The sequence below is a fragment of the Osmerus eperlanus genome, chromosome 5, assembly GCF_963692335.1.
Source record: "Osmerus eperlanus chromosome 5, fOsmEpe2.1, whole genome shotgun sequence".
Classification (NCBI taxonomy): Eukaryota; Metazoa; Chordata; class Actinopteri; order Osmeriformes; family Osmeridae; genus Osmerus; species Osmerus eperlanus.
In genome coordinates, this window is record NC_085022.1 from 2,104,210 (window position 1) to 2,123,387 (window position 19,178).

The following is a 19,178-nucleotide window of genomic DNA, read 5'->3' on the forward strand; positions in this document are numbered from 1 at the left end:
CACCCGGGTTCACCGTGCACCTGACGTTACCTGGGGAGTCACCGCTGACATTTGGTTGTGGCTGCCCCTCCATGCGGAGGGGAATTGAATTTCAGATGGTCATCGCTTGTGGCGGTGTATGGCAGTATGAATAAGCACTAGACTGTGAGAGGAAACAGTGCAGTCCCAAAACGTCTGGAAGGAACACATCCCCAGAAGTGATTTGGACAAACGTATCCACTTTCCTGAGCGTCCTATGCTGGAGGATAAGGAGACGCTTTAGCAGTCACGATTTGATTTGTAATTTAATTACAAATTGTGTTGGTAATATGATTGTCATGTTCCATCAGAGAATGTTTCCCTTCCAAGGCCTCACTTGTGGAGCTCTAGTGAGGAATTGTGACCGTGGCTCTGCTTTGGGTCATCCTTAGGCAGATTAAAAACTTAACTTTAATTGTTTTCACATATTCACAAAATATATTTTCTTTCGAACATGGCAGCTTGTTTAACCTAGAGGGAAAAAGACATATAATTGGTGATAAGGTTTCATGTCTCAAGGTCTCCATGTGGCAAACATAGGATGCAAACGGGATCCCCACATGTCTATAAATCAATAGGCTAAGCCTAAGTATGCATTAAATATGATTACCATGCAGAGAAAGCAAACATGTTGTTACACAGTTTGTACACGTGTTACACTGTTATGTGATTACACTGTGATTACAATGTTGTTACTCTGTTATTATGTTGTTGTTTCCCCCCCTCCTCCCCCTTTTACCCCTCCTCCCCCTCCTCCTCCCAGTTCACTGACCACATGAAAGAGCTGGTCACTGCTGGAACCAAATTCACTCCCCGCCGCACTCCTAGTTTCACTCCTGAAATCCCTCCAGCTCAACCTCTGCCACTAGCTCTAAGTCCTCAGCCAGTTGGCCCTCCCCCCTCTCGCCTCCACAACCATCCTCTCATTAATTGATATCTTTTGGGTCCAGACTACAAGGCTAATGACACCACTGATTCTCACCAGGAACAGTCAGGGCCCTGTATGAAGCTACTCAATTCCTGTCCTGATTTATAGAAAAGGAAATATGAGGCTGTGAAGAAACATAAGTCAATCTGCAAATGTATCAAATTTAACATTCATTCCTCGTCAGCCTGTCCAAATAAATTGGGCAAATAGAGCTTTAAACACATTAAACTTAGCTTTATTAAATGTCAGGTCTCGGTCAGGAAAATCATTTTTAATCAATGATTTTATTGTTATGCACAAACTTGATTTTTTGTTTTTAACTGAAACTTAGTTAGACCAAGATAACAGTGCAGCTGCTCTTATTGAATCAACACTTCCCAACTTCAGTTTCATGAGTGAAACAAGAGAGCATAAGAAAGGAGGTGGAGTTGCTATTTTATTTCATGAATCTCTTCAATGCAAGCAGATGTCTTTTGGTCATTTTACTTCCTTTGAATATGTGGCTCTGAATTCCACTCGAGTGTTATTCCTCAACATTTACAGACCGCCTAAATACTGTGCAAACTTCTTTGATGAGTTTACTGAACTGCTGTCTATAATCTGTATTGATTTTGATTGTGTTGTCATTGTTGGCGATTTTAATATCCATGTTGATAATCCCCAGGACAGAGGGTCTATAGAACTATCTGATGTCCTTGATAACTATGATCTGACTCTAGAATTAATCATCACCAAAGGTCTGAACATTTCCAAGGTTGCTGTGACTGATGTTGCACCCTCTGATCATTTCCGTGTTTTCTTTGAGAGTGTGATCTCCCTGCACACACACGTCCAAACTGAGATTGTGACAAAGTGTTACATCACTGAAAACACCAGTGAACTATTTATTCACAAGTTCTCCTCCACACCAGCCCTCTCTTGCATCTCAGTCAATGAGCTTGTGGATGGCTTCAATTGTAAAGTAAAACTTGTTATTGATGCCATCGCACCCACTAAAGTGAAAGTTGTCTCAGGTATGAAAAGATCCCCTTGGAGAAATGCCACGCTGGTCAGAATAGAGAAAAGAGTGTCGGAGAGCTGAGCGCAGATGGCAACAAATAATCTTCAGGTTCACTGTGGTATCTATAAAGAGAGACTTCGCAATTATAATTTGGAACTTAGAAATGCAGTCCTTCTTCTCTGACATCATAACCAAAAACAATAACAATACACACGCCTTACTTGCTACAGTTGACAGACTAACAAACCCTCTGGTGTCAGTAACTGCTACGCTCCAATCCACCTGGGCATGCAATCAATTTGCCTCCTTTTTTGCTGACAAAATTCAGAAAATTAGACAAGCAGTCGGTGCTTCCACACCAACCACAGGACATGTGCTGTCCCCATCTTTAAATAACATCCATTCAAATATCATGACACAATTTCATTTTTTCATTTTGTCTTCCCACAAGCCCTAAAAACTGCAGGTATTAAACCATTCATCAAAAATGCTAGTTTAGACCCCAAAATAATGAAAAATTATAGGCCAATATCAAACCTCCCATTTTTAAGTAAAATTATGGAAAAAGTGTTTTTTCAACGGCTGAACAACTTCTTGGACGAAAATAACTGTTCTGATGTCTTCAAGTCCGGTTCTCGTCAGTACCACAGTACTGAAACTGCTCTTGTTAAGGTCTTCAACAACATCCACTTAAACACAGACAGTCCTTAAAATCCTGCTGCTGGTTTATAAGGCACTGAATGGTTTAGGGCCTAAATACATTTGTGATCTGCTGCATCCTTATGAACCATCCCGACCCCTCAGGTCATCTGGGACTGTTCTACTTTGTGTTCCAAGAGTCAGAACTAAACATGGAGAAGCAGGGTTCAGTTTGCTGATCCACATATCTGGAACAAGGTCCCTGAAAGCTGCAGGTCTGCTGAGACCCTCAGCTCCTTTAAATTCAGATTGAAGACTTCACTGTTTGCTGTTGCCTTTAATTGAACCAGATTCAAGGATATCAATTTTTGCATCTCACTCCTACATTTTATTTCTTAAACTTTCTTAAACTTTTATTCAATTTCTTGCTTTTTGACTGTTTTTAATGTTTTATTTAATTTCCTTAACTGTATTTAATTTCCTTAACTGTTTTAAATCTTGTTTTCTTTTGCATTGTTTTGATGCATTTAATGGTTTTATGTGAAGCACTTTGAATTGCGTTGTTGTTGAAATGTGCTATACAAATAAATTTGACTTGTTATTACACTATCATTTTAATGTTTTTACACTGTTGTTCCACTGTTACTACACAGTTATTACATTGTTGTTCCAATGTATTACACTATGTATTCGGATTAAATTGGCATATCTTTATATATTTTTTCTACCACTTGATCAATGTTATCTCTTTTTAAATTGACACTCAAAGATTAGAGTTTGGTAATTGACAACAAAAATGCACTGTCTTGCAAAGTCTATTATCAATAGAAGACTCTATGTAGAAACCTTTTCAGGTGAAAATTATATTTTTTTCCCTGTTTGTTTACTTCTGTTGTTGCAAGAGTTTCTAGACAGCATCCCTTTTCTATTCTTATTTTTCAACAGGACAGACAGGAGAGCAGGAAGAGGAGGAACCCTGAGCCGGAATCGAACCCAAACCCTGCTGCTTTAGTGGTACATGCTTTTAGCCAGTGAGCCCCTAGCATCCATTTTTAAACATACAAACATAGGAGTTGAATACTGTGAGGCCTTAGGTATTAATTGCACAAGCAGATCACATTAATGATACTGCCAATCCCTGTACTTTAAAACTATTACGGGATCGCCATGGCAGCATAATTGTAAAGCAGTCATGGTTCTTCAGCTGTGCTGTGGACAACGTGCTCGTCCCTCCAGAACTTACTCTATTATCCTGTCTGAAAGAGAATCCTCCACCAGGACCAGACCACTCTCAGGTGCACAGCAACCACAGAGCATGTCTCTGTTGATCTGTGTTTGACAGCCATTGAACTTATCAAAGACCGGTGGGGAAATCTGTATTGACCTGTGCTGGACGCACATTAAGGACTAATGGAGTTATTCTTCCGTGGTGTTGTGACCTTCGCAGGGGCTGAAGGGGAGAGAGAGGGGGGGGGGAGTGAGTGGGAGAGAGAGAGAGAGAGAGAGGGAGAGTGAGAGAGAGGGAGAGAGAGAGAGAGAGAGAGAGAGAGAGAGAGAGAGAGAGAGAGAGAGAGAGAGAGAGAGAGAGAGAGAGAGAGAGAGAGGGAGAGTGAGAGAGGGAGAGAGAGAGAGGGAGAGAGAGAGAGAGAGAGAGAGAGAGAGAGAGAGAGAGAGAGAGAGAGAGAGAGAGAGAGAGAGAGAGGGAGAGGGAGAGGGAAGAAGGGTAAAAGACAGACAGGTGCAGATGTACTGACAGACAAATAAGAGCTAAAAAGAATGTGTCCTCCGAATAAGATCAAGAACTGTCTTATTTTTCAATTCACCATTCGTTGAATTAGGACAGTTGTTAGGACAACAAGGTGACAGGAAATTTGCTCTAACTATTCAAGGTGTTCAATAAGGCTCATTTGTATGGCAATTAGGTGCCAACATAGCACAACATGACGTCTTAAATCTTTATTAAGTCAAGCTGTCTGTAATTATGAAGTTATTCAACAGACATAAATGTTTTCAGTCTCTGCAATTATACATCAGAGACAAGGTAGGGATTACACCTTCCAAGATTTCAAAATCTTTTCTCTTAATTTTTCCTTTGTCTGCTTTGAGGATTTTACGTAGGTTTGGGTGCAGTTCTGAGCGGATCTGTGAAGCCCTCTGTGACATTGTGTAAAAAATAAAAGGGCTATACGAATAAAATATGATTTGATTTGACAGACAGGATATTAACGTGACGTCAGACAATATCTGTTTAGGGATTCCAAGCCTCCTCACCTCAACAGAGTTAAATAGGTTGGCAGTCCCATGTTGTTCTGTCAAGAACAGCACTACGACCCTTCATGTTGTTCTGTCAAGAACAGCACTACGACCCTTCAGGAGAAATATTGAGGGTGCTTTTTAGAGCGAGGTGAAGTAAACCAAGAAGCAATTTTTTTAAATAATATATTTCTCACTAAAATATCTGTCACCCATCTCGTGTATCGTCTGAGTAACTCTCCATATTGATTTTTCTTTTCTTCTAATGCCTTTGCTCTTTTCTTGTACAAATAGGACTTTATTGGATGTACTTTTTATGTGTCAAAATTACTTTCTTTTGAAATTAAGAGACCTTTATTCAAGGTCGTAGCATTGGGGTGATTTGGATGTCTTAGGTTTAATTCAACATGGATGATAAAACGGGCATTGCACTGTCATTATAACAGCTTTAAAATACAATAAAAACATACTTGTTACTTTGATTTATATTATCTTTTCAGACGGCAAGTCTGCAGATAGTGAACTTTAATTTATATTGAAGGCTGCAAAAACTTTCTCAGGCAACTTTAAGTATGTGAAGGCTTCATCAGCGGTTATCTGACTAGTCCCTATTATTGCCTTTGTCTGAGAACAATTCACCCATCCAGAGGATGGAAGCGTTGGACATGCTCCTCTTGTGATGAAAGAGTATGATAAAAAGTATCAAAGTGACACATACCACTGGCGTAGATACACTTCATTTTGTTCTTTTGTGCTAAGCTATTGTGTTTGGTCGAGAAAAACTTGGGACTAGTGGAACGTTGTCCAAACGTTGAGAAACCCGCTTGAGTCTTCTTTCCTTAGTTTTAAGGCGATCTGGAATTCAGACTACACTTGTAGCTTGGCTAACCCAGACCAATTCACAAATGCGTGTTGTTCTGGAACCATCAGAGCAACGAAAAATCTTTTTACAAAAACATGCGAACAGTGCTCCTCTAGTCATTGTTTCATACTTGCCCCACGTCAGATAAACGACTGTGATTGACCCACCCACATCAGATAAATGACTGTGATTGGCCCAGCACTTTTCCTGCCGGAGAGAAATCTGTTTGAATGTGAGGGTGGACACACCTATCTGCCAGAGGAACAAACCATGAGCTGCCAGACTGATCTGGTTCCCAACGTAACCAACTTCAGCTTCTCCTGATGAAAACCTTCTGCTGAGGGGTAATGTAGAAAGGGGCGTGGAAGTGGAGGGGTGGGGGGGGGGGTTGGAGAAGAACTGAAGTAGACTTTGGGCTGTTTTACATGACAGGGGCGCAGGTTTCATTATACGTGAGTTTAAAGTCCCAAACACCCCACACACACACACTTTTTATTTCAAAAAGTGTGTGTGTGTGGGGTGAAGTAAGCTGTCTTTCCTCCCACATTTGAAACATTTTTTTTTTTTTGTTAACAAAGATTTAGAATTGGCTACTGATAAAGTAGTTAACTAAAACACAACTGTGTGTGTCTTTTTTATTCGTCTCAAATCGTCACTTATTCACCCCTCTCTCGACAATGCTGTTGCCTCCTGGCCGGCTGCATGGTCAGAAATAGAAAGTTAAATAGGTTGTAAGCATTCAACTAACCATATACAATTATCTCGGAATAGATACGTTAGCGTTTGACAATGTTATTATATCAGCATGAACGCAGAGGGAGACTTTATCTAGCAATCTAAACGCATATGCTAGCTTGGACCAGTTAGAACACAATAACAGTCATGATGACTCACTCGAAGCGGTTATCAGACACGCGTTCTTAGGGTCGTACTGGATTGGATTAGGACGCTGGCTGTTGCTGTGAGCTGAGCTACCTCACTTTCGTGAAAGTTGATGCCGAGTGAAAGTGCGCAGCGCCCTTATATGGCGTTTGACCTTAGAGGTCTACCTCTTCTCTGCGCACAGCAGCCACTCACTGTTTAATATCTATTAAAGGGCTTCATGATACGCTTTCTGATCATCCGCGCGCCTTGGGGGTGGCTCGACTCTGACAAGGTAAAAGCCCAAAGTGAGGAAGTGACCCTGGACCGTGCTACGATTAGCATAATTGCATTTCAAAATGGTCAAGACCGTAGCAAGAGAGGAGCAATCAAATGGTCAAATGAGGCATGGAGCGTTTCAGACGGCCTCAAGATTTCATTACAGAGTCGGGAAAAGCCGGGAGAGGGCAACACCGGGGCAAAACTATTGCAATATGTATGAATACATGACATTGAAATGGTGGAGGGAAATGCGTTTCTCAGTGATAGGTTACTCTCCCCTGCCCAGTGTGGGCTTCACCAATGATCTGCTGTTGTTCTCATGGTGTACGACTTGGGAGTTTGAGGCTTGGCTGTACTACAATGTCACCCTTAAGGGACCATGGAACAGCGCAGGGACATGAGCAATAACACCATCATAAGCAGAGAACAACTGTCCTTGAGGGAAAGAAATGTCAAACTGACACATGGTTGACTTATGTTCCTATTATCTTTTGGGATTTACCGTTCCGATAGAATTCTCATGAATCATTGAATGCATAAAAAATTCTTTCCTAGAATGATTTAATATATTTCGCAAGCGGGGACAACATGGAGGGAGCAGCCCATAAATTCTGCATAAAAACAAATGGAACTCTGGGATCTCTTCTTGGGTGACAGCGGGGCAGGCTTGCGCAGCGCGGATGTGTTTGTAAAGACGCTTTTCTAAAGATTCTTTTTTGTCACTGCTGAATCTGCAAACAAGCGAAAGAACTGCACATCTCACCAAGAGGAACAGATACAAGATGTGCTGTTTTTTGGGCAAGGTAACAGAATATTTATAAACTCACAGACACTCACCTACCTCCGCAGCTCTTGAGTAATAGGCATTCTGGCCTATTAGTAGGGCCTAGGCCTACGGGCAACAGATGTCAGCAGATGTCAGATTAGCTTGAAACCTTTTACAATTTAAAATCTTAACAAACCATTGGAGCACTTGACGACAAATACATAGGCTGCATCAGTTATCATTTCTAAGCAATTTCCAATCCAAAACGAGTGTCATCAATCGATGTGTTAGTTAGCCTACTACCGCCCTTTCATAAGCTTTGATTTGATTTGATCTACACTGGCTTGTGAAAAGTCGGTAAAACGGTTATTAGTTCTAGGTCATTGGCTTTCAGCACGAAACGAAGTTGGTGCATTAATTAGACTAAGATCTGTTGTTTTCTTACACTTCAAAGCAGGATCAATCATTTGACAGAACTTGAATATTAATATCTAAATTAGGGAGTTCAAAAACTAAATTATCTTGTAATGAATGATTCCTTATTAACATGTTGGCTCAGCGGGAGGGCTCGACACACCTGAACATACAGCGATTCACTGGGGGTCTAGACTCACATCTCCCAGACAGTGATTCACTGGGGGTCTAGACTCACATCTCCCAGACAGTGATTCACTGGGGGTCTAGACTCACATCTCCCAGACAGTGATTCACTGGGGGTCTAGACTCACATCTCCCAGACAGTGATTCACTGGGGGTCTAGACTCACATCTCCCAGACAGTGATTCACTGGGGGTCTAGACTCACATCTCCCAGACAGTGATTCACTGGGGGTCTAGACTCACATCTCCCAGACAGTGTCACTGCAGCTGTGGTACAGTCAACAACCAAACAAAGACGATAAAATCTACCAGAAACTCATCAGCCCATTTTATATAAATTCACTGTCTGGTCCCTAAAAACATCATTTTATAACCCTATTTTTAGACGTATATGCAATTTTCTTATACAATTTCGATTTATATTTGTGGGCGGCTGTGGCTCAGGGGGTAGAGAGGGTCGTCTGTTAATCGCAAGGTTGGCGGTTCGATCCCTGACTCCTCCCAGGCCATGTGCCGAAGTGTCCTTGAGCAAGACTCTGAACCCCAAGTTGCTCCTGATGGCCGGCGCCTTGCACGGCAGCTCGCTGCTGTCGGTATGTGTGAGTGTGAGTATGAATGGGGAGTCAGATGGCTGAGCGGTGAGGGAATCGGGCTAGTAATCCGAAGGTTGCCAGTTCGATTCCCGGTCATGCCAACTGATGTTGTGTCCTTGCCTCAGGGGAATGTCCCTGTACTTACTGTAAGACGCTCTGGATAAGAGCGTCTGCTAAATGACTAAATGTAAATGAATGAGAGGCAAACATTGTGAAGCGCTTTGAGTGCCGCTAAGGTAGAAAACGCGCGATATAAATGCAGTCCATTTATCATTTGTATATCTATGAAGGACACGACTTACAAAGCAAGGATCAGGTGTGAAGCAGAGGCACACTGAAACTAATAATTCAAACATTTTCATTCCATTACACAAACACTGACTTGTGAACACCCATCTCCATGAACTTGACTTGTTCATCTTCAATTTCACTTAGAAAGTCCATCTAAAACATATAGGACGGGTATTTATGTTTCCGGTCTGAATCAAGGCCAGTTTCCCACTAAAGGCTTCTTCCACGTCCAACTGGCAAGTTTTTCAGAGCAGGTAAACAATTCTTTGCTATGCCGAAATTCCGACAACAAATTGACAATATACTTATTATCTTGGTGTTCAACATGACATACTGTGTAAAGGCTATTGAGCCACTGGAACAATGAGGACCCATTGACATGATGTGTCTGTCAGGAGTCAGATCTTCCATTTCAGGGGGACGAGACTCAGTGTCACTGTGCAGCGTGCAGGCTGGGAGGAGACAGCACCTCCTCAGTCCTCGTCTTCCTCGGGCGTCGTGTTCCAGTTCAGTAATGGCCCTCGTTCAGGGGGCAAGGATGGCTCAATCCTCTGCCACCGATTGGGCGGCCAGATTATGTGGGAGGCCTTGCCGTGAACCAGTCCCAGAGACACCTGTGGACAGGAGGAGTTACAAACAACTACTTAAGATTCAATGCGAGGCTTGACACTTGTTAAATCGCATTTTAAAAACTATTTGCTTAGTAAGTAAGGGATGTAATAGACATAGACATTATGCTGAAGGCTTTTCATTATATGCGTGCTGGTAAATCAACGAACATATTTACAAAAATAATATTTGAAAGGGTCAAATGACGTCAGGCCAAATGCTGAATGTTTTTGGTTCTTCTACACAATTCATAGTGTTTCAAAGCTGTTTGCATACTGTTCATTAAAACATCCAGATAAATGTCAAATGGTATTTATAATTCCTCTATCTTTCCTTCTTTCACAAGGCATGCACTTACAAACAAGTAGTGCTGCATAATTAATCTGCTGTTCTTGAAAGTAACTTTTTCCCCTCCACAGTTTGCCACCTGCCTGGGGCCTTGTTGAAAACAAAACACAGTTTTGATCTTGAACTCCTCCAGTCTCCTGGGGGAGAACTCTGTCTCGTTTAAGAGCTAGCACAGAAAAAGATGTCTGCACACCAAAATAAAACCGGTTGATTGTCAGAAATCAAGTCAAGAATACAGTATTCATGGATTGATTTGTTCCTTGAGGACATTGTTGCTGACTGACAAGAGGAAACACTGGAGAGATTCTTAAGGGGCAGGAACAAGTTTTCTATAGGCTGGGTAATACTTTACGATCACTACCACATAGACACATAGCAGCCCCTATAGTAACAATGCTGTCGCTACATAGGACCTGCTTTGTAGTACACTTTATGACGGTTTAGCGGTTTATTACAAGAGTGAGACTTGGTATGGGGGTGTTTGGGCTTCCCAGGGGTAAGTGGATGTGAACACTGGATGTGAGCCAGTGTGTAGAGAGAGAGATTGAATGTGTGCTTCAGGATGTGCCAACGGTGAGGGGGGGGGGGGGGGTGTTAGTACTATAAGCCATGGTTGTACGGAACACAGGGCAACAAAATCATTCAATCCACCAACAAAATTTCCAATCACCAGCCGGTGATTGGAAATTAAATAAATAAAAACAGCGCTCTGCCAGTGTGGCAGAATTTACAAAGGCAAAGCCCGGCTGTTTGTAAACACACAATAAAATCTTCAAATGCCATTTCAAGGCTGCTAAAGTGAGGGGAAGGGAAGAGGGCCTGGAAGGCTGAACTAACCGCCGCTTCACACAAGAGAAATGACTGCCAAGGTCTTGTAGACATCAGGGGTACTGACAGATGACTCCTGAATACCAATCCTTCTGCCACAGGAACGGCTGTGTGAGGCAGGGAGGGAGCAGGGAGGGAGAGACAACTGACAGTCAGATTAATCTCTCATTACTGTGGTTCAGTAGGAAATGTTTGGCTAATTGTAGCCAGATTTTAATATGCTACATTTGTACTGTTATTGTTTGTACATTTTAAACATGTCTGACAGAACAACTACCCCCATACAGGACTGAAATAACATACTGAATCAGTGAACTGTTTCAGTACAATGAAAGCAACATTTATATGTGCTTGATTGTGTTTCCTCACCCATGGACCCAGCAACCTGCGCACAGCGTTGCCGTCATTCAGCAGATTTTAAGCTACAATAAGTACATAATCACATTTGGGGGAAGGTATGCCTGTGGTGTCTGTTCGATGCTATACAACCTGACAGCTTGCTAAGAAACTGCATCTCCAGCATGTCATACCCCAACTGGTCTCCCAGGGGAGTATTAAGAGCTGGACAGTTGTATACACGTACATTAAAGCAGGATGGGGGGTCAAGAGAGAGTGGGAGAATATGAGGAGATAGAAAGAGAGAGAGAGGGTAAATAACGATTCCTTTTTCCATCTCACACAATGTGGTCTCTCTCCCTCCCTCCCTCCCTCTCCCCCCCTCCATCTCTCTCTCTCTCTCTCTCTCTCTCTCTCTCTCTCTCTCTCTCTCTCTCTCGGGAGCAACAGGAACTGCCAGTTTGTGTTAATGTGTGTATGTGCACCTGTAAGAGCGAGAACGAGCCACCCAGAAATCAGGAGGATAGAATAGACAGGGAGGAGAGAGAGAGAGACAGAGAGAGAGACAGAGAGAGAAAAAGAGAGAGAGAGAGAGAGAGAGAGAGAGAGAGAGAGAGAGAGAGAGAGAGAGAGAGAGAGAGAGAGAGAGAGAGAGAGAGAGAGAGAAAGAAAGAGAGCAGGTAAGTGCTTCACTAAGAGGCTTGGTTATTTACTTTCTTGAGGGAAACAGACTTGGATTTGTGAAGTCAAAGTTTCCTGTTCGGTAGACCCTTTCAGAATGAGGTCAAAACAACAAAGAATTGGACCACTCTTTCCACTTTGTTGCATCTCCTCCTAAAACGTATTCACTAAACCACCGCCTCTCCAGGCTGTCCAAGGACAGTCTTTGCTTCAAATAGTTCACATTCCCAAGACTTCCTTTGGTTTCTACTCAAATGTAAATCTGGAAAGGCAGTCCGAAGGTGCCTATACTCACATCAAAACCATCATGAGGATCATCATTCTCTTGAATATTTTATTTTATTCTTATTCAGTCGGGGGAAAAAAACATTAATAGTGCAGTGAGAGAATTCAAGAGTACAAATGAGGATAGCAATCATCTCCAGCTGCCGTCTTCGTGACTGATCTCTGAAAAGAGCGATGCTGGACTGCTAAATGCCTTTCTTGTTTTGCTTTTAAAGGGAAACGGCGCACACGCATGACATGAACAGTGCAGCAAGCACATATCAAGATAAGTTGCTCCAGCCTTATTCAGAGTATTTAAATTGCAGGCATGGTGCCCTGCACGCTTACAGTACCTGCCCTGTGGAAAACCACCAAAATATCAAATTGAGAGTTTCTGTTTTCCACTGGCTCGTCTGTTACCACTTCAGACTAACAGAACTGGGAAAAGAAACTGTTTTCTAAAGAGAAGCGTTCTTTCCCCTTTAGTATTCTGGTCATCGTGCATGAAAACACCCCATACACATTCAGTTTTAAGAAACCGAACACAGGAATTGTTGAGAAACTACTAAGTGAGTCTTTGTATTCACATTTGGAAGTGTTGAGGCCCTACAAGCCGGAAAACCAGACTTCAATCGCTTCCTAAATAAATCCTTTCACCAACCAGTGAGGCTCAAATAAAACTGTTAGATGTCACGCACAGTTTTTTGCTTTTAGGGGATTTGACACAGATAATTCTCTGCCCCTGCTTGTGCCTCCTTCCTGCCCCAGTGAAACAGTTGTAAATTACTTTGTCAAGAAGGCTGAGGACACAGACAGGACAGTGTGAGTTCCTCACTCCCTCATCCACAGCCTAATCTGGGACACGTTTGTTATTCCCTGACAAGCCTGGACACGGAGACGGGGGCAGGTAAGGATGAAAACACACAGGAAACAATTTCAGGGCTCAGTGTGCGCCCACACACACACACACACACACACACATGCACAAACACGTGCACCCCCCCACACACATGCAAGCACAGGCAAAAGCTGCAAGGCCCAGCGATGCCTGTCGGACTCTAATAGGTCTGTGTGTGTCACCGTGTGGTTGAAAACAGCTAGCGTTTCCTCTGAGGGGGCTGGGTCTTAATAAGCACACTGATTATTCAGGTTTTGTTTGCCAATGAATGCCTTTCAATTATTTCACACAGGCACTTATCAAGGCACTCCCTCCAGGGTTTGGGCGTACTGTTTGCCGCTCTAATAGCCAAGCTGGACAGGCAACATGCGATGAGCTGCACTTTTCAAAAGGTTGGACCAATTCGGTCCTGGGGGAGGGCGAGTGGGTTTGGTGGTGAGTGGGGAACCTTGTGTGATGTCGTACCGGTCCAAAGCTGTTGCTGTCCAGACTGTGGCCATGATGGTCTCCCTCTATCCAAAAGTGGCCATCAGGAACCCTCACATAACGATTCTTATAGCCAAGAGTCCTGGAGAGAGCAGGAGAGAGAGCAGGAGAGAGAGCAGGAGAGAGAGCAGGAGAGAGAGCAGGAGGGAGGGGACAAGGGAGAAACGCAGAGAGAGAGAGAGAGGTGAAAAGAGAGAGAGAGACATGGTTAGTGTTTATATAATTGTCTGAATTTGAAAAAAGAAATCATTAAGCTCCATGGTTCTTCTAAATCCTTTCCCTTCATGTTCACACTCATAGCACATCAACAAACTAAAGTAACAAATAGTCACAGCAAATAGTAAAATTCATTCATTTAACATATTGGAAAAATAAATCTTACACCTCCAAATCTGAGGCCATGGTTATCGACCGGAAAAAGGTGGAGTGCAATCTCCTGGTCGGGGAGGAGATCTTGTCCCAAGCGGAGGAGTTCAAGTATCTCGGGGTCTTGTTCACGAGTGAGGGAAGGATGGAGCGCGAGATCGACAGGCGGATCGGTGCGGCGTCCGCAGTGATGCGGGCTCTGCATCGGTCCGTTGTGGTGAAGAAGGTCGAAAGGCGAAGCTCTCTATTTACCAGTCGATCTACATTCCTACCCTCACCTATGGTCACGAACTGTGGGTAGTGACCGAAAGAACGAGATCGCGAATACAAGCGGCCGAAATGAGTTTTCTCCGCAGGGTGTCCGGGCTCTCCCTTAGAGATAGGGTGAGAAGCTCGGTCATCCGGGAGGGGCTCAGAGTAGAACCGCTGCTCCTCCGCGTCGAGAGGGGCCAGTTGAGGTGGCTCGGGCATCTGATAAGGATGCCTCCTGGACGCCTCCCTGGTGAGGTGTTCTGGGCACGTCCCACTGGGAAGAGGCCCCGGGGAAGACCCAGGACACGCTGGAGGGACTATGTCTCTCGGCTGGCCTGGGAACGCCTCGGGGTCCCCCAGGAAGAGCTGGTGGAAGTGGCCGGGGAGAGGAAAGTCTGGGCCTCCCTGCTTAGGTTGCTGCCCCCGCGACCCGACCCCCGGACAAGCGGAAGATGATGGATGGATGGATGGATGGACACTTCCAAGTTTTTTTAACTGATGACTTGCATCATTTTGCCTGTATTGACTCCTCCAGCACCATGGTGGTGAGGAGAACAGAACGGTGTCGTTCGGCTGGATGCCTAGGCCCAGGCCGAGATGATTTACAACTTATCAGACGAACATGGTGAATTATGAGCGCAATGACTCTTTCAATGAGAATTTGGTCTCTGATTCAATTTGACCATGCTCTTGCAGGTCTCTGGGAAACCAGAGAGGCCGGGATAGACCTTGGGCACATAAATATTGATTTGGCTTGGGAAGCTGAATTTATTGACTTCTGCAAAACCAGTTGAAGTTTAGTGTTTTCGAAGGGCAGCAGAGGCCACAAAATATGATTTTGAACCTTTGAAAATTATAGATGGGGGAAACGCGACTTATAAATGTAAACGTTACGTTTTATAGGATACCGTGTTCTTATTAGAATCTGCTACCATTCCTATTCCAATACATAAAACTACACACAGTGAGTCAACCTTTAACTTTGTTTCACAGAAAAATATAAAAGCACACTTTGAAATGAATTAGCAGTTTCTAACCAGCTTCAGCACACACTGAGTGTTAGGAGATATTATGTAGATATTTCAATCGTTTTTCTGTGGTGATCTGCTGTAGTGTTGGGCTCTGTGAAACGTGCCAGGAGTTGGAGTGTCTTGAGAGAGGCTGGACTGAGAGGAGAGCCTGTCACAGCACACTGGGAGCCCCCAGACTCAGATCCGCGTGTGTTGCTAGATTAAAACCCTAGATGTGATTTATGCCAGGTTGTCCCACAGGAAAACAGGCAGCCAAATAGCCAGCCAGCCATATAGCCAGCCAGCCATCCAGCCATATAGCCAGCCAGCCATATAGCCAGCCAGCCAAATAGCCATCCAGTCAAATAGCCAGCCAGCCAATCAGCCAGCCATATAGCCAGCCAGCCAGCCAGCCGTATAGCCAGCCAGCCATATAGCCAGCCATCCAGCCACATAGCCAGCCAGCCATATAGCCAGCCATCCAGCCACATAGCCAGCCAGCCATATAGCCAGCCAGCCAGCCATATAGCCAGCCATCCAGCCACATAGCCAGCCAGCCATATAGCCAGCCAGCCATATAGCCAGCCAGCCAGCCATATAGCCAGCCAGCCATCCAGCCATATAGCCAGCCAGCCATATAGCCAGCCAGCCAAATAGCCATCCAGTCAAATAGCCAGCCAGCCGTATAGCCAGCCAGCCACATAGCCAGCCATATAGCCAGCCATCCAGCCACATAGCCAGCCAGCCAGCCATATAGCCAGCCAGCCAGCCATATAGCCAGCCATCCAGCCACATAGCCAGCCAGCCATATAGCCAGCCAGCCATATAGCCATCCAGCCAGCCATATAGCCAGCCAGCCATATAGCCAGCCAGCCTTATAGCCAGCCAGCCATATAGCCAGCCAGCCAGCCATATAGCCAGCCAGCCAGCTTGCCAGCGATATAGCCAGCCAATCATATAGTCGGCCAACCAGCCTGCCAGCCTCGTTTCAGTGTCTCTGCCAGTAAAGCCATCAAAGCCATGTTAATTATTCATCCCCTCCCCGGCTGGTGACCTGTAATTTGTTCAGTGGCGCCCATCACAAATAGTTGCCAGGATGAATTACATGGCGACAATATGTTATGCGATGTGACACCCGCCTCTGCCTGATGCTCACACTGTCCAATCAGAGCAGAGAGATCCCAGAGCGACACAGAGCCACACATCGAGCTACCGCTGTTGCTTGTATCACGGAAACTGTCATTATGCTGTTTGCTAAAGCTATTTAACTGCCCTTCATTCCTGTATTTTTGGTCCAGTCCTCTGAGATGCTCAGCTTGAGTGTATCAGACACCTGCACCTTACAAATCTGTCATAAATACTTAGATTTTGTCTGGAACTTGTACTTGGCAATTGACTTCATTGACTTGGTACTTTCACAGCAATAAGGTAAAATAAGAGACTTCTTCAGAACGCATTTCACATATTAACCGAAAAGTTTGGCGATGTTTCAAAAACTTGCTTTAGTGATTCTGCGTGTATCTGACTTCAGTTGAAAGTTCTGGAATAACCCTGCCATGATAAGCTGACTTAAAGCTGACTGATCGGGTTTGAGTGCCGGATTTTCTAATGATACGTATCAAGACAGTGTGAACTGGAACACCACATCAAGGCGCAAATAAAAGTAACCTTCAGAAGAGTCATCAAAGCTGCTATGGTGCTGACATATTTCCATCAGTGACATTGGCTGGAGTCATTAGCCCAGCCTTGTAAAATTGGACGCTTCAAAAGGCACTCTTGTGGATGACCCGCCCTTTGATAGAGAACAGAGATAATAGCCATTGGAGGCCAATTCCCTCTCTCTCCCCCTTTCTTATAAAACCGTCACAATGGTAATCAATTCTTCACAGCCATCAGAGGGGCTATATCCGAGCGTGACAGTGTCACCTTGAAGGAGGACAATCTGGGCTGACTCACCCCCGTCAGCCAAATGCAGTATTTAGACACTTCTGTTACCAACTGTCATAAATTAAGGAGATTAATGAGCTCGTAAAATATACGACTGCATGTGTTTTTCATTTGTTTCTTCGCATTATCTCAACCGAAAGTGGTTTGAGTTTCGGCGCTAGCTCACGAGGGCTGTTCATTGCTAGTTGAACATGTAGGACTGTCCAGGGGGAAAGGAAGCTGTCTGGTTGGACAAGTTCAGCACAATGTTGCTACAGCTCTCTGACCTGAGGGCAAACAATAACATTATAAGGGTTCTAGCACAGGTCATAGGTTTAACACGCTCCAACACATGACCAGGGACTACAGAACAGTGTGTGTTATGATTGGTGTGTTGTGGGAGGAGGGTGTTGGTAAACCTACTTGATGAAGTCTCCCTCCAGGGCAATGACCCGCTTGATAATCTTCTGTTGGGGGTTCTTGGGGGACCTGTGGGGGCAGTAAACATTTCTCAGCTCATAACAAGCCACTGCAAACACAGAATTCACCTAACCCAACCCAGGTAAAAGAGCTTGTGACTGTACGTCAATGTCTTCTGTCTTTAAAAAGGGTCTGAGTCAGTTCTGATCCCTCTCTGAACATCAGTTTGTTTCCCTCTGTTAATCTGCAGCTGTTGTATGTTCTATGAACTATGAAACGACTTCTTTCCTTCTAAGGGTCAGACCGCAGCAATCCTTTTAAACACTGCATGTTTGTTTTTAGTAATTAACTTCTCCTTTATGCTAACAAGGGTTACGTTGAGACGAGGGTCCTTTTGAAGTGGTTCCCTTCAATATTACACAATGCCAAAAAACATTGAAAAACAATGTAGCGTAAACGACAAGCAACACATACAGAACCAGGCTTATATGATTTAAACATTTACATTTCTTGGTGTCAGGCCCAACAGGCCTAACAAAAAAATTCCAGGAATTAGGAAATAATAAACGATAAAAACTAGAGAGCTTTCCTCAGCTTTGTCACTTCCAACAGGATTTCAAGACATTTACTTTAAGTGAGATAAGGTGTTTGTGTCACTGCAGGAGGGACGTGTGTGTGTGTGTGTGTGTGTGTGTGTGTGTGTGTGTGTGTGTTAGAGCTTTGCAGATGAACAAAAGGTCATGCTACTCTATGTATGGCCCCGTTTTTAAAAGACCATCGACAACACTTTGCTTATCCAGAACACTGTACTTTCCCTGCGATGAGTGATGATTTTCATTAGCTATGAAGGAAAGACTGCAGTATGATCCCGAAGGGGTAAAGATAAGGATTTCTTCTCTTCTTCTGTTCTATATCCCTTCTTTCTTTCCTGTATCGCTCCATCTCTGAAGCTTCCCAGCAGGTGAATGGAGACACCTTGGGGTGATTCAAACAGTGCTGCAGCAGAAGACTCCCGAAGAAACTCTCTTTTTTTATGCTAGCAGTAAACCCCGTCGAACTGCTGCTACGTTCACTTCATCAATTCCACAGTCGTAAATGTCATGCCAATGACTTCATTCATGAGTGAATACATAAAAGACTAGTGTGTTAGCAGCCAGCCAGGGACAGTGGTAGCAAGTTGTTGCTGCCAGGAGACAATGTTAATTTGATATTGACGATAGTCCGGTGAATCAGCCGTGTCGTAAAGATGTGTTGGTTTTCTGTGCGTTTCCTTTTTCTGAGGCTACGATCAATAGTTTGACTGGCATAATCATTCTTGGGCTTCTTTCATATCCACTGGTTTGTGAAAGACGTCAGGATGTCAGGGGAGCAGAGAGCCAAACACACAGAGGGGTGCAGGCGGAACGACTCCAGCCAAATGAGGGACCTTTACACAAAGGCATTGAATAATGACCCTGAGAAACTGCAGTTTGTTAAACGTTGCCTTCAAACCCTGGGAGAATCAAACACAAACGCCAGTCTTAATAAGAAGCCACATCCATTCTGACTCCCTCCCTCCCTCCCTCGCTCACTCTCTTTGACCCCCTCCCTCCCCCCTCCCCTCCCCTCCCCTCCCCTCCCACACACACAGAATGACTCCCTTCCTCCCCCTCTCTACCACGT

The 19,178-nt window shown here is 44.2% G+C and overlaps 2 protein-coding genes across 3 annotated transcripts in view; one reads left to right on the plus strand and one right to left on the minus strand.

Annotated features, from left to right (window-relative positions):
* The window catches only part of LOC134020774 (E3 ubiquitin-protein ligase AMFR-like), a 343,986-nt gene that overhangs the window by 13,455 nt on the left and 311,353 nt on the right, over window positions 1-19,178 (plus strand). The gene's annotated exons all lie outside the window — the stretch shown is intronic.
* Window positions 9,143-19,178, minus strand: part of immp2l (inner mitochondrial membrane peptidase subunit 2) — an 88,744-nt gene continuing 78,708 nt past the window's right edge. Inside the window, exons 4-6 of one of the 2 annotated variants that reach the window (XM_062461031.1) lie at window positions 17,520-17,585; window positions 13,522-13,624; window positions 9,143-9,706 (exon numbers count right to left, since the gene is read on the minus strand). In XM_062461031.1, the coding sequence (XP_062317015.1) occupies window positions 9,566-9,706; window positions 13,522-13,624; window positions 17,520-17,585 (310 nt within the window). In that variant the 3' untranslated portion in view covers window positions 9,143-9,565. Of the gene's footprint in view, window positions 9,707-13,504; window positions 13,625-17,519; window positions 17,586-19,178 lie in introns of both variants that reach the window. The other variant, XM_062461033.1, reaches the window with a different exon arrangement.